At 41.2% G+C, this 16,338-nt stretch overlaps 1 protein-coding gene across 1 annotated transcript; it reads right to left on the bottom strand.

Moving 5' to 3' along the window:
* Window positions 1-5,596: 5,596 nt before the first annotated feature.
* Window positions 5,597-8,328, bottom strand: LOC120034841 (zinc finger protein 235-like). The gene is made up of 3 exons (XM_038981488.1): window positions 7,865-8,328; window positions 7,312-7,436; window positions 5,597-7,149 (listed from the first exon to the last, which is right to left on the bottom strand). The coding sequence occupies exons 1-3, from the start codon at window positions 8,121-8,123 to the stop codon at window positions 5,941-5,943; spliced, it is 1,593 nt and encodes a 530-aa protein (XP_038837416.1). The 5' UTR covers window positions 8,124-8,328; the 3' UTR covers window positions 5,597-5,940.
* Window positions 8,329-16,338: the final 8,010 nt, after the last annotated feature.

Here is a 16,338-nt window from a genome sequence, read left to right on the forward strand (position 1 = left end):
GCTGGTTCCTCTGTGGGTTCAGGAGGAGGTGTAGTCTGGTTGTCCTCCATGACCATGGTCCCCTCAGGGTTCCCCAGACCCTCCTCAAACCCCTCCTCCTTCACCAGCAGCACCTCTGGACCTTGATCCTCCTGGAAGAGACAGATGATACAGATTACAGACATATAGGTACGTACACACACACAGGTACGTACACACACACACAGAGATAATGAACACACTTTCAACATGGAGTGTTTACCCATCCCCAATACGTTTGAGGCCTATACTGTTGTTGTTAAGCCCATCATGGTGGACATAAATAGGTTGTTGGTAAATATGAGTCGCCTATTATAATTCAAAAGTTGTCATCAGCCAAACCCAACTAAACTATACTATACAAAAATAAACGCAACACAAAACATTTTCAAAGATTTCACAGAGTTACAGTTCATTTAAGGGAATCAATCAATTGAAATAAATTCATTAGGCCCTAATCTATGGATTTCAAATGACTGGGCAGGGGTGGAGCCATGGGTGGGCCTTGGAGGGCATAGGCCCACCCACTTGGCAGCCAGGCCCAGCCAATCATAATGAGTTTTTCTCCCACAAAAGGGCTTTATTACAGACAGAAATACTCCTGGGCTGACGTGGTCTATAGTTGTGAGGCCAATTGGACATACTACCAAGTTCCGAGAAGTTGGAGTCGGTTTATGGTAGAGAAATTAACATTAGATTCTCTAGCAACAGCTATGGTGGACATTCCTGCAGTCAGCATGCCAATTGCACGCTCCCTCAAAACTTGAGACATCTGTGGCATTGTGTTGTGACAAAACGTCACATTTTATAGTGGCCTTTTATTGCCCCCAGCACAAGGTGCACCTGTGTAATGGCCATGCTGTTTATTCAGCTTCTTGATATGCCACACCTGTCAGGTGGATGGATTATCTTGGCAAATGAGAAATGTTCACTAACAGGGATGTAAGCAAATTTGTGCATATGGAAAACGTCTGGGATTTTTCTTTCAGCTCATGAAACATGGGACCAACACTTTACATTATATTTTTGTTCAGTGTGTTTTGACTTGTACAGTAGGTGTTTATTAGTGTAGGTATATTTAGTAAGTCTATAATGGTTATAAAGCACCGTTGTGTGTATTTATTTATTTTTCCAGGTAAATTGACTGAGAACACGTTCTCACTTACAGCAACGACCTGGGGAATAGTTAGAGGTGGATGAAAGAGCCAATTGTAAACTGGGGATTATTAGGTGACCGTAATGGTTTGAGAGACAGATTGGGAATATAGCCACGACGCCGAGGTTAACACCCCTACTCTTACGATAAGTGCCATGGGATCTTTAATGACCTCAGAGAGTTAGGACACCCGTTTAACATCCCATCCGAAAAACAGCACCCTACACAGGGCAGTGTCCCCAATCACTGCCCTGGGGCATTTGGATACTTTTTAGACCAGAGGAAAGAGTACCTCCTACTGGCCCTCCAACACCACTTCCATCAGCATCTGGTCTCCCATCCAGGGACTGACCAGGACCAACCCTGCTTAGCTTCAGAAGCAAGCCAGCAGTGGTATGCTGCTGGCATATAAATGTATGTGTGCAGAACAGGGTGAGACCAGATGTGATGTGTATTAAAGAAAGTCTCAATGAAAGTCTTAAAAACAAAAAGGGACTTTTTATTCTATTAAACATAAACAAGTTTTAAAGCTGCAATATGTAACTTTTTGTGCAACCTGACCAAATACCCATAGAAATGTGAGTTATAGGTCTGTCTATAAGTCTAAAAAGTGGTAGATCTGTTCTATGTGTGGTAAATCTGTTCCATGCTTCCCCTTAAGTTTAATTTTTGCGTCTTTTACTTTCGGTTTTGTACACCAGCTTTAAACAGCTGAAAATACAACATTTGGAAAACATATTTCACAGCAGTTTAGATGGTACAATGATTCTCTACACAATGACTGCTTGTTTTGTCACAAACTGAAAATAGGCATATTAGAAACCAGGAAATGGCAGAGTGATTTCTGCATATTGCATCTTTAAAATACACCATATGAAAACCACACATACAAAAATCTGCATGTACTTGATCAACTGCATTAACTTACTTATTAAAAGTGTCTTAATTTTTTTTTTAAGCAATTGAACGGAAGTAATGAAAATAGGCATTTGGGAACATCATATAGCTTACGCAGTACAAACACAATAGCTAACAGTATTATTAGGGTTATATATACCTTAAAGTGCCTGCTGAAAGTCTCCACACCTCTTGCACAGTGTATACACACAGTATTAAATTGAACGTTTTTCCTAGCGATCTACACAAGCTACTTCACATTTTCAAAGTGAATGAAAGATTATAGATCATAGTGTGACAGCGTTATGTTATGGGTATGCTTGTCACTGGCAGGGACTTTGTCAGGATCAAAATAAATATGAAAGGAGCAAAGCCCAGCTAAAAAGTTCGAGGAAATCTCCCCTCGGTCTTCTAAAAATCCTGGGATAATGTTTTATTTTTCAGCATTACAATTACACACATGTAATGCAAAAGACACACCAGAATAGCTTTCCAAGAGGTGTTGAGTATTTGAGTAGTCCAGTCTTGAAAATCAGAGACAAGGTTTGAATATTGCTCCCAACCAAATTTACTGAGCTACAGCAATTTTGACAAAAACAATGGATATATGTTGCCCTAAGAGTTGTGCAAAGTTGGTAGAATCTTATTCAAAATTATTTACAGCTGTACTGGCTGCCAAAAGTGCTTCCGCCAAGTATTAACTCTGGGTTGTGAAGACATACGCAATCAAGACATGGTCGTTTTACATTTTTTTTATACATTTGGAAAATGATCTATAATTTTTCTTTCACTTTGAAAATGTGGAGTAGGTTGTGTAGATAGGTCGGGAAAAAACGAATTGAATCCCTTTTTAGATTTAATTTGAAGGCAGCAAAATGTGAAGACTGTGCAAGGGGTGTGTAGACTTTCATTAGAGACTGTATATCCCACAATGTCTAGATGCAATATTCCACCCAGGTATATTCAACAATGAAATCTGTTAAACTCAGTTCAGATACATAAGATGAGACACGACGGTCTTAAGGAGCTAGCTTTGCAGAGAACTAGCTAGCTATTTTGCTGATATTTATCTGACAAGTTTCTAAGGCTCCGATTCTGACCCGATTTAAGCGTGCATAAATGGAACGTAATTCACTTTTTATGCGCTTTTCTCTCTATTTGTATTCTGACCTTGAACTTAAGCATTTGAATAGCATACTATTCACCCACTATTTGTTTGAGGTTGAGCTAGAATAAATGAAGGTGTGGCGGAGCTGTGTCCAGATACGCCGTATTCCAATTTTGACTTAATTCCCCTCATAATTCCAACACCTTTACGCGCGAGGAAACCATGCACAAGGTCGAGCCAATCTGCCATATTCCAAGTGGAAAAAGTATCTACTTTATTTTTACTGATATAAATGACAGCATTCTCCATGCACTGTAATTTATAAATTAATAAGAGCTATGTAAATTAGTAATCTGTTTGGAAAAGGGGATTGTAAATACACATGGCAATTGTTTTAGATTATTTTTCCTTATGATCCCTGGAGGCAAAGGTGAAACCAGTCATATGGAAGCAAACCGAAAATCATATCAACATGACATGTATTGCGGCCCCTTTTCCACAGTGAAATAAAATGTAAATAGCGCTGCCGTTATTCCGAATTTTAATTGTGTGCCCTCATAATTTGCGTGGATGAAATTTGGAGACCCAAACTATAGGCTTCTGTAGGGCTGAACCTGCCGAGTTGATGTATGCACTTTAGAATGTTTTGATTATATGCCCGGGCTTTTCTTCGTTTTATTTTAAAATGTGTATCATGTTAAATATTAGCCAATATCGAGAGCCAACGTCAGTAATACCCACACACATTTATTTTGCGTCATTCCATTCTGTTTACCTTTCTTTCCTCTGTCAGATTTGTCACACACTTGTTGTATTCGGCGCATGTGACAAATAAATGTTGATTTGATTTGTAAATTGTTCCTAAGTGAGGGTGGCTAGCATTAGTGGCTCATAACAGCCTAACGTTGTGCAATAATTTGGGACATGTAGCCTAATTGAATCATTATGGAACTCAGGCCCCACGTAGCAGTTTAAACCTGGAGCCTGGCGCACGGTTCACGATGACTGGACTGTTGTCATACAGCTCCACGATTAGTAAGAAATTAGGGTAGATTTATAGGATTACTGTTCAATCCCTATTGTACACTTTTTTCCACCTTCCAATATTTTAAGGCTTGAACCTGAATATGACAACTTTCAGGATGAATCGAACCACCATTTTTTATTCATCATTATATTTTGTGCGTAAAGGCTGTCCAAAACGTTTATTTTTATTTATACATACTTTCCTAACCCAAAAATGGGCCTACATAATCAACAAGAGTATTTGTAAATCTACCAGTTGGTGCTGAAACAGAAACGAATAGGCATAGATGGCTTTCTTTCAATGATCCCTATATTCTGACCCGTTCTCTCGATGTATTCTATTGAGTCTGTCGACATAATTCTAATTCAAAAGGTACACCGTATTTAAAGGGATGGTTTAAGAGGAATAAAGTCCTGTGTGGCTCAGTTGGTAGAGCATGGCACTTGCAACGCCAGGGTCGTGAATTCGATTCCCGTGGGGGACCAGTAAGAAAAAGTATCAAAATGTATGCACTCACTACTCACTGTAAGTCCCTCTGGGTAAGAGTGTCTGCTAAATGACATGTAAGATGAATGTGCTGAAAACACCATTGAATGAAAACTCCACGAGAAAATTTGGAGCAAGTGGGAAGGTTTTCAGCAGTTGAATTAAATGTATTCAGAGCGTGCAAGGTAGCCACACCTGCAGAGAGCATTATGCGACTGAATAAGGTAAGTCTGAATACCAAATACTGAGAAGTGCGTAGGAAAGGCATAAATTCCTAAATCGGGATTGGGCCCAAAGTGTACCCTGTTTCTGGTGCATGTATTGTTGAAGTCGTAAGTTTACATACACCTTATCCAAATACATTTAAACTCAGTTTTTCACAATTCCTGACATTTCATCCTAGTAAAAATTTGGTCAGTTAGGATCACCACTTTATTTTAAGAATGTGAAATGTCAGAATAATAGTAGAGAGAATGATTTATTTCAGCTTTTATTTCTTTCATCACATTCCCAGTGGGTCAGAAGTTTACATACACTCAATTAGTATTTGGTTAAATTGTTTAACTTGGGTCAAACGTTTCGGGTAGCCTTCCACAAGCTTCCCACAATAAGTTGGGTGAATTTTGGCCCATTCCTCCTGACAGAGCTGGTGTAACTGAGTCAGGTTTGTAGGCCTCCTTGCTTGCACACCCTTTTTCAGTTCTGCCCACAGATTTTCTATAGGATTGAGGTCAGGGCTTTGTGATGGCCACTCCAATACCTTGACTTTGTTGTCCTTAAGCCATTTTGCCACAACTTTGGAAGTATGCTTGGGGTCATTGTCCATGTGGAAGACCCATTTGCGACCAAGCTTTAACTTCCTGACTGATGTCTTGAGATGTTGCTTCAATATATCCACATAATTTTCCCTGCCTCATGATGCCATCTATTTTGTGAAGTGCACCAGTCCCTCCTGCAGCAAAGCCCCCCCACAACATGATGCTGCCACGTGGAAACGATCTCAACTGCACGTCTCGTCTTCTTGATCTGAATACCCCGTCTTTAGTCAGCTGTTGTACAACATAACATTCTAAAACTAGATAGTTTTATCTTGTCTCATGTCGGCTGTTGTGTCTGAATTGGGCTTAACTCTCGTTATTCCAAATGCATCTGTGGATCTTTTCTGCTGACAACAATAAAAAAAGAATCTTTGTCTTTAATGCAAGGTTTTGTTCTATAAGCTATCCAGTGGAATGGTTCATTTCTATGTTATAGAGTGGAATGGTTTTTCTGCTGGTGTATCCTGAGGTATCTCCTCTCTGAGAACCTCTTCCCGCAGTGCGTACAGGCGAACGGCCTCTCTCCTGTGTGGACCTTCAGGTGCATTTTCAGATGGTCCTGGCGGGAGAACCTCTTCTCACAATGGGGGCAGCTATAGGGTTTCACCCCTGTGTGGACCCTCTGGTGCCTCTTCAGGTCACGAGCCTGGGCGAAGCGCATATGACACTGGGTACAGCTGAAGGGTTTTCCCCCTGTGTGGACCCTCTGGTGGATCTCCACCTTCTGGGGGCAGCTGAAGCCTTTGTTACAGAACATGCAGAAGAACCATTTATCTTTACTATCACCTGATGTGGCTCCCCCTCCCTGAGACTGGGCTCTAGCCCTGTCGTTTGAATTCAATGCCTGACTGAAAAGGACGTGGCCGTGTGAATCGGAAGGTGCCATTGATGTGGACACTGGGTCAAGATCCCTGAACACGTGCATAGGGGAGTGGGTCGCAACATTTACATTTGTCTCTATGCTTTCCCTGTAGTCTAAAAAGTCACTGGTGTTGCCCTGAGAGTGTCCTTCCCCTACGTGAGTCTCGTCTACATTCCATGTCAGAGGAGCGTCGCTCTCCACTTTCACAGTCACCTCATCTACGACTATAACCTCCCCTTTCTTATCTAGGGACCCTTCAGCGTATAGACTACTACTGTACCGGTTCCAGTCCCCTTTAGACAGATCAGTCTGTGTCTCTAAACCCAAGGGCATGTTGCCAGGGTCCATCTCTGTAGTGTAAGAGCAAGACGGCTCATCACCGCCAGCGTCTAACGCGTCACAATAGCCATCCCTACCGGAATGAACCATCCTCTGGCTCTGGTGAAATACCGGTAAATACTCTGAGCCAGGAGCAGGAGGACAGACCAGTCTTTCCAGCACCAGCCTCTCTGGGTCTGATCCTGTGTGTAAGAGCCTGTGTGTTACAGTTAAAGCCTTGGTGTCTGTCTCTGACTTGAGGACGGAGTCGGGCCTTCCACTGACCTCCGTGACGCTACGTCGGGTCCTGGGCTGGGGCGCAGAGGTGGTGGGGTCCTCCATGGCTTCATAGGGCGCTCCAACCACTCCAGTCTGGATGTCTCCGCTTTGCCTTGGGCCCTCTTCTCCTTCAGACCTGTGCTGCTTGACCCCAAGACCTGCAGCATCTGCATCTGCAGACTGACACAAGCATTGGATAACATTGTTGTAGGGAAGTCTCACAAGCTCCCCTACGGCAGATCAATTAAAATGTAAGCAAATTAATAGCTGAGGGGAGCCTTTCTGAAATAAACTGGTCACATTTGATGTACTGTAATTTTAATGTAACACTATTACACTAACCTCTATCACGATAACATGCTGGGTTGACTCTCCATTTCCCTCATCAACAGTATCTGGTTGGTTATCTCTCCATGTATTGTGTCCTGCTGGCTTCACAAAGCTCCTATTGCCTCCAGTGAGCTGTCCTTCACCCGAGAGAGTAATTGGGGTAAAAGAGGTGTTTATGTTAGCTACTGTCAATGCTCAAAGCTATACTGTACACTATTGACAGTTTGAAAAAAGTATAGAATTGACAAGGATGTAAGGTAACAATTCGCATAACTTCTTGATATACTATTTACAGACTGATTGATTATGTTCCAGGCATCACATTGTTTTTATTGCGTAAATAATAGGACATGCAGTAAATCAAGAACATGGTTAGAATATGATAGTGTCATTGTGCAATATAGCTAAGTAATTAGGGGAATTATTGTATATTATCCAAAAACTGACCATGACCCAATTCTGGGTAACACATCTGAACATATGTGCAGAAGGTAAGGGAAGACAGGCACTTAGCTATATATGAACAGCGACAGGCCGCTCGGCCTTGGCCTTCTGCTAAATGTACCTCTTGCCATTCCTCTGTATCGGTCGAGGATCTTGACACTACTAGGGCGACAAGCGAGGACGCGCTCCCGTGCCACCTTCAGTTCGAATAGCTGTAGTTTCCTTCGCAATGCCCTGTTTTCTTTCTGGCTTTGAGAAATTTCCAAACGAAACACTGCATAGTCGTCGTCTACGAGTTTACAGATGTCAGCCACGGCTGCATTCGCTAGCACCTCCATAATGGAGGCTATTTGAGTGTGAAAAACCATACAGTTAGCCATTGTTAGCAACTAGCTAGCGTTACCTAGATAACATCTATCAAACATGCCCTGTCTTCAACGCGAATTAAACACTACCTGGGGTAAGTATGTGATGCTGTGTAGTTCAATTAGTCATAGTTTGAGTTCCAGGTTTTTAATAAACGTCTAAATAACAACAATAAAAACGCTAACGTGGTAATTGTTCTAGGTCACTTTTCATTTCCGTTAACACTGAAGAGAAAGGATGTTATTGGGTGGAGTCATAGCTCATAGGTTGTGGTTAAATGAAAAACTATGCGCGCTGTTTTTTGAAATACGGTACTATCAGTCAGTATTTTTTAAATCTGAGAGCAGACTTGTTTAGAAATAAGTGTGTTAGCAAGAACAGAGTAGAATCAAATACAATACAATTCCATCTACATCACCTCAGTAAGGTAAATAGTAAACTGTCTTAGCTTTAGATTACCCAGAAATTGCTACATTGCTGAATTTCTACACAATCTAATATGACCCTTTGTGTCACTTATTGTAAATAAGAATAACATGTTTCTAAACACTTTTATACATGAATGTGGATGCTACCATGCTTACGGATAATTATGAATGAATCGTGAATAATGATGAGTGAGAAAGTTATAGACTCACAAATGTCATACCCCCCCAAAATGCTAACCTCTCCTGTTATTGTAATGTGTCTTGGGGTATGATATTTGTGCGTCTAACTTTCTCACTCATCATTATTCACGATTCATTCAGGATTATCCGTAATCATGGTAGCATCCACATTCATATAGAAGTGTTTAGAAACATTCTATTCTTATTTACAATAAAAGTGACTCAATTGACACAATATTATTTACCATTCATTTCTATTGGGAAAAAACATTTCTGAAACACAACCAAAACAAACAGCAAATGCATCCAACAAATGTGTATAGTCACAAGCTTTAGTCATTGCGTGCAATGAATGTGGGACCAAATACTTTAACACACAAGTGCATTTGTCCCAATAATTTTCTCGCCTAAAATGGGGGGTCTATGTACAAAAAGTGCTGTAATTTCTAAATGGTTTACCCGATATGAATGAAAATACCCTCAAATTATAGCTGACAGTCTGCACTTTGACTTTATCAATCATTGTTTGATTTCAAATCCACACTGAGTATAGAGCCAAAAGAAGAAAAAATGCTTCACTGTCCAAATAATTATGGAGGTCACTGTAATTCATATCATACGCATAATAGTACTGTAGAGCTCTCTTTACTTGCACACAATAAGGCTGGATCTCCCCATCCTGCCCCTAAGGGTACACAACCCAACACACCCCACTCAGCTTTAGGATCTTAGTGAAACATTCATTATTGGTTTCAGGTGTGTTAGGCAAAGGCCAGAGTGACAAACAACACTAAGGCAGACCCCCAGGGCCAGGACTGAGCAGCCCAGCATCTAGGGATTACATAAATATGTATCTCCCCTGACTTGGGCATGTTTTCAATACAGACTCCTTTTGTCGTACAGTATTCCATATAAGGCATCCAAACATTATAAAAGTTGCAGTATACCTTTAAACTTCTAACAAATCAAATGATACATAACTTGACATTTCTGCCATCATTGGGACATTGTGGGAGGATAACCAACCTTCCAAATAATGGCAATGGATTTCTTAGCCGCCATAAATGCTAGGTTACACAGTTTCTTATGATAAGTCTCTAGTATCTATAAAACAGTGAGAAGGGAGAATCTGTAGGCATGCTGAGATAAAAGAACATACTCTTTGTCAGAATTCAGCCGGCCTTCACAAGATCATAACATATGCAAATATGTCCCCTTTTGTGTTTTACATGTCTGAGTGCATGATATTCAGTTTCTCTGGCATATAGTACGTTCTATGGAAGATCTTAAACTGCAGAAGTTTATCTGAACATGACTGGGCATTCAAACATATCTGTATCCATTCATCATCCTCAATAGTCTCCCAGGTCTGCCTCACATTGTTGTTTTACATGTTTTGTGTCATCGGGAAAAGCCAATATCAACCCTTGATACAGTTTGGAAATCAACTGAGGTTTGTCAGCCTGCCTTAAAATATAGTATACAAAAATAAACAACGTAAAAGTGCAATATGTGCCATGTAAAAAGCTAACGTTTAAGTTCCTTGCTCAGAACATAAGAAAGCTGGTGGTTCCTTTTAACATGAGTCTTCAATATTCCCAGTTAAGAAGTTTTAGGTTGTCATTATTATTGGCATTATGACGCGTCGACTATTTCTCTCGATACCATTTGTATTTCACATACCTTGGATATGAATGGATGTTCTTATAGGCACTTTAGTATTGCCAGCCTAATCTCAGGAGTTGATAGGCTTTATGTCATAAACAGCGCTGTGCTTCAAGCATTGCTAAGTGCTGTTGGCTAACACAGGAAAGTGCTGTTGGAATGAATGCTTACGAGCCTGCTGCTGCTTACCACTGCTCAGTCAGACTGCTATATTAAGTCATAGACTTAATTATAATATAATAAACGCACAGAAATACGAGCCTTTGGTCATTTATATGGTCAAATCCGGAAACTAGCATTTAGAAAACAAAACATTTATTTTTCCATTGAAATACAGAACCCTTCTGTATTTTACTGAACAGGTGGCAACCCAAAGTCTAAATATTGCTGTTACATTGCACAACCCAACCAAACAATGTTATGTTATAATTGTACAATTCTGGCAAATTAATTACGGTCTTTGTTAGGAAGAAATGGTCTTCACACAGTTCGCCAGGTGGCCCAAACTGCTGTATATATCCTGACTCCGCGTGCACTGTATGCAAGAGAAGTGACAATTTCTCTAGTTAATATTGCCTGCTAACATGCATTTCTTTTAACTAAATATGCAGGTAAAAAATATATATACTTCTGTGTATTGATTTTAAGGCATTGATGTTTATGGTTAGGTACATTTGTGCAACAATTGTGCTTTTTTTGCAAATGCACTTTTGTTACATCATCATGGCGAAGTTGAAGTAAGCTGTGATTCGATGATAAATTAACAGGCACTGCATTGATTATATGCAACGCAGGACAAGCTAGTTAACCTAGTAATATCATCAATTATGTGTAGTTAACTAGTGATTTAAGATTTATTGTTTTTTATAAGATAAGTTTAATGCTAGCTAGCAACTTACCTTGGCTCCTTGCAGCCACAGGTCCTTTTGATGCTGCACTCGCGTAACAGGTGGTCAGCATGCCACGCAGTCTCCTCGTGGATTGCAATGTAATCGGCCATAATCGGCATCCAAAAAGTCCAATTACCAATTGTTATGAAAACCTGAAATCGGCCCTAATTAAATCGGCCATGCCGATTAATCGGTCAACCTCTACTGCAGTGGAGCAGGTTGAGAGCTTCAAGTTCCTTGGTTTCCACATCACCAACAAACTAACATGGTCCAAGCACACCAAGACAGTTGTGAAGAGGGCACGACAAAACCTATTCCCCCTCAGGAGACTGAAAAGATATGGCATGGGTCCTCAGATCCTCAAAAGGTTCTACAGCTGCACCATTGAGAGCATCCTGACTGATTTCATCATTGCCTGGTATGGCAACTGCTCAGCCTCCAACCGCAGGGCACTACAGAGGGTAGTGCGAATGGCCCAGTACATCCAGGATCTCTATACCAGGCGGTGTCAAATTGTCAAAGACTCCAGCCACTCACAGATGAAGCAATCGCATTCCACACTGCCGTCCACCTGGACAAAAGGATCACCTATGTTAGAATGCTGTTCATTAACTATAGCTTAGCGTTCAACACCATAGCGCCCACAAAGCTCATCACTAAGCTAAGGACCCTGGGACTAAACACCTCCCTCTGCAACTGGATCCTGGACTTCCTGACAGGTCGCCCCCAGGTGCTAAGGGTAGGCAACAACACATCTGCCACGCTGATCCTCAACATGGGGGCCCCACAGGTGTGTGCTTAGTCCCCTCCTGTACTCCCTGTTCACCCATAACTGCGTCGCCAAACACGACTCCAACACCCTCATTAAGTTTGCTGACCACAACAGTGGTAGGCCTGATCACCTACAAGAATGAGACAGCCTGTAGTGAGGAGGTCAGAGACCTTGCATAGTGCAAAGTCACTTTACCCCTCCCTACATGTACAAATTACCTCGACTAACCTGTACCCCCACACATTGACACGGTACCGTTACCCCCTCTATATAGCCTCAGTAGCCTTTTCTTAGCTCTATTTCTTGAACTGCATTGTTGGTAAAGGGTTTGTAAAGTAAGTATTTCAAGGAAAGGTCTACACCTGTTGTATTTGGCACGTGACAAATACAATTTGAACAGCTCTGGTAGGCATTCCTGCAGTCAGCATGCCAATTGCACGCTGCCTAAAAAATAAAAAATTGAGCCATCTGTGGCATTGTGTTGTGACAAAACTGCACATTTTAGAGTGGCTTTTTATTGCCACCAGCACAAGGTTTACCTGTGTAATGATCATGTTGTTTAATCAGCTTCTTGATATGCCACACCTGTCAGGTGGATGGATTATTGCCAAAGGAGAAATGCTCACTAATAGGGATGTAAACAAATGTGTGCACAAAATTTGAGAGAAATACGCTTTTTGTGCGTATGGAACATTTCTGGGATCTTGTATTTCAGCTCATGAAACCAACGCTTTACATGTTGGGTTTATATTTTTGTTCAGTATAGTTTCAATCTTTGAAGCTTCTGGCTTGTCTAGTGTTTGCTGCACAGAGAGAATAGTGTTGCATCAGCAAAAGTTCACCTTAGTACCATCACAGACTGGTCTTCACTGGCTCTCTGACCCTGCTGAGACCGCTGTCACCATCTGACCCTGTTCAGATGAGGTATGATAAAGAATTACCTTGGTGTGCATGTATACATCCAAGAAAATAATCAATGGTTCAATAATTGAAATTACCATTATTCCCAGATCCCAAACTGTAGTCTACCCATCAACTCAAGATGGAACTTTCTATCCATTCACTGGTTGTTATAATATACTACAAAATTCACCGGAGCTCTGTAGACTGGTCTTTCCTGGCTGTCTGACCCTGCTGGGACGCCTGTCACCAACTTATCCCGCTAAGAGACATGGTGAGCATAGTGTTGTGTACTGACTGTGCACCATGACAGTGAAGCCTGTAGAGCTGTTTATACTGTGTCAGTGTGAAAAGTAGGGAATTAGTTAGGGAAACTAACAGATCAATAACGTTACATTGCTATACTGACTAATAAAAACACATTACACTTTAGAAACGTCAGAATAGATTGGTCTTTAATCATTTGGCCGCTGGTTTCATCATTTGATTCAGGTCTAGTGTGATTGAGGCAAAAATAATAGCTAAAGTTAGTGAGCTAGCTAGCTAACGTTAGCCAACTTTTGGCTAGCTCTAGCTTATGGTACATCAAATTTACTTTTGAAATGGGACAAAACAACGGCTTCAAAACATTTCCATACACACAACAACCGTTAAATACTGCTAGCTAGAGCTGAACTGGCTACTAGCTAGCTAACTAGGTGCTAGTAGTTCATTTATTTCAGTCGAGTGGGGATGGAACGTTGGCTAACGTAACATGTCAGTTATATTACTAGCTCAGCACTGGGAGTAAATACATACCTTGCCAGCTAGATCAGTCAACTAAAGAGTAGCCGGTTTCTGCTCTGCTTGCTTTTATAACTCTGAGAAAAAGTGCAACACAGACAGCAGCTGCCTCTGATCATCTCTCCCATCCTTGTCCTATACGCAATGACTTCTCACATCCTGTCCGCATGCTCTGTGGTGTCCTTGTGCCCTAAATCCAGCCGGCTGAAACCGGAAAACATCCTGCACGACCGCTCTGAGCTGTCCACATGGTCCTAAAACACACCGGTGCTGTGTTTTGTATCACAGTGCGATTATAAAACTGGGGGGGACAGAAATGCAATGTCAGAATGTGGGGGGTCCCCAGTGAAAGTTGCACCCCTGGTCCTACCCTAAGTTTACTGTCTCTCTAAAAAGGTATTTACAAGCCTTTTTCAAATGACATGTTAATGAGGGGTACAGTTGAAGTCGGAGGTTTACATACACTTAGTTTGGAGTCATTAAAACTTGTTTTTCAACCACTCCACAAATTTCTTATTAACAAACTATAGTTTTGGCAAGTCGGTGAGGACATCTACTTTGTGCATGACAAGTAATATTTCCAACAATTGTTTTCAGATTATTTCACTTATATTTTACTTATCACAATTCCAGTGGGTCAGAAGTTTACATACACTAAGTTGACTGTGCCTTTAAACAGCTTGGAAAATTCCAGAAAATGATGGCATGGCTTTAGAAGCTTCTGATAGGCTAATTGACATCATTTGAGTCAATTTGAGGTGTACCTGTGGATGTATTTCAAGGCCTACCTTCAAACTCAGTGCCTCTTTGCTTGACATCAAGGGAAAATCAAAAGAAATCAGCCAAGACCTCAGAATAAAATGTGTAGACCTCCACAAGTCTGGTTCATCCTTGGGAGCAATTTCCAAATGCCTGAAGGTACGACGTTCATCTGTACAAACAATAGTACGCAAGTATAAACACCATGGGACCACACAGCCGTCATACTGCTCAGGAAGGAGACGTGTTCTGTCTCCTAGAGATGAACATACTTTGGTGCGAAAAGTGCAAATCAATCCCAGAACAACAGCAAAGGACCTTGTGAAGATGCAGGAGGAAACAGGTACAAAAGTATCTATATCCACAGTAAAATGAGTCCTATATCGACATAACCTGAAAGGCCGCTCAGCAAGGAAGAAGCCACTGCTCCAAAACCGCTATAAAAAAGACAGACTACGGTTTGCAACTGCACAACTGCACAAAGATTGTACTTTTTGGAGAAATGTCCTCGGGTCCGATGAAAAAAAATAGAACTGTTTGGCCATAATGACCATCGTTATGTTTGGAGGAAAAAGGGGCAGGCTTGCAAGCCAAAGAACACCATCCCAACCGTGAAGCATGGGGGTGGCAGCATCATGTTGTGGGGGTGCTTTGCTGCAGGAGGAACTGGTGCACTTCACAAAATAGATGGCATCATGAGGCAGGGAAATTATGTGGATATATTGAAGCAACATTTCAAGATATCAGTCAGGAAGTTAAAGCTTGGTCGCAAATTGGTCTTCCAAATGGACAATGACCCCAAGCATACTTTAAAGTTGTGGCAAAATGGCTTAAGGACAACAAAGTCAAGGTATTGGAGTGGCCATTACAAAGCCCTGACCTCAATCCTATAGAAGATTTGTGGGCAGAACTGAAAAAGCGTGTGCGAGTAGGGAGGCCTACACACCTGACTCAGTTACACCAGCTCTGCTAGGAGGAATGTGCCAAAATTTACCCAACTTATTGTGGGAAGCTTGTGGAAGGCTACCCAAAATGTTTGACTCAAGTTAAACAATTTAAAGGCAATGCTACTAAATACTAATTGAGTGTATGTAAACTTCTGACCCACTGGGAATGTGATGAAAGAAATAAAAGCTGAAATAAATCATTCTCTCTACAATTATTCTGACATTTCACATTCTTAAAATAAAGTGGTGATCCTAACTGACCTAAGACAGGGAAGGTTTTACTGGGATTAAATGTCAGGAATTGTGAAAAACTGAGTTGAAATGTATTTGGCTAAGGTGTATGTAAACTTCTGACTTCAACTATATTTCATAAACAAAGTTATGCAACATACAATGCTTCTATGTAAAAAAGTAATTGCCCCTTTACACTCAACTGGTTGTGGCACCTTTAGCTGCAAAGACTTTAACCAAACGCTTCCTGTAGTTGTTGATCAGTCTCATGTCGCTGTAGAGGAATGTTGTCCCATTATTGCATGCAGAACTGCTGTAACTCAGCGACATTTGTGGGTTTTCAAGCCTGAACTGCTCGTTTCAAGTCCTTCCTCAACATCTCAATTGGGATTAGGTCTGGACTTTGACTTGGCCATTCCAAAACTTCACATTTGTTGCTTTTTAACCATTTTCATGTAGACTTGTGTGTTTTGGATCATTGTCTTGCTGCATGCTTCAGCTCACAGACAGATGCCCTGACATTCTTCTGTAGAATTCTCTGATAGAGAGCAGAATTCATGGTTCCTTCTATTATGGCAAGTCGTTCAGGTCCTGAGGCAGCAAAGCATCCCCAAACCATCACACTTCCACCACCATGCTTGACCGTTGGTATGAGGTTCTTACTGTGGAATGCA

The sequence above is a fragment of the Salvelinus namaycush genome, chromosome 42 (assembly GCF_016432855.1).
Source record: "Salvelinus namaycush isolate Seneca chromosome 42, SaNama_1.0, whole genome shotgun sequence".
Lineage (NCBI taxonomy): Eukaryota > Metazoa > Chordata > Actinopteri > Salmoniformes > Salmonidae > Salvelinus > Salvelinus namaycush.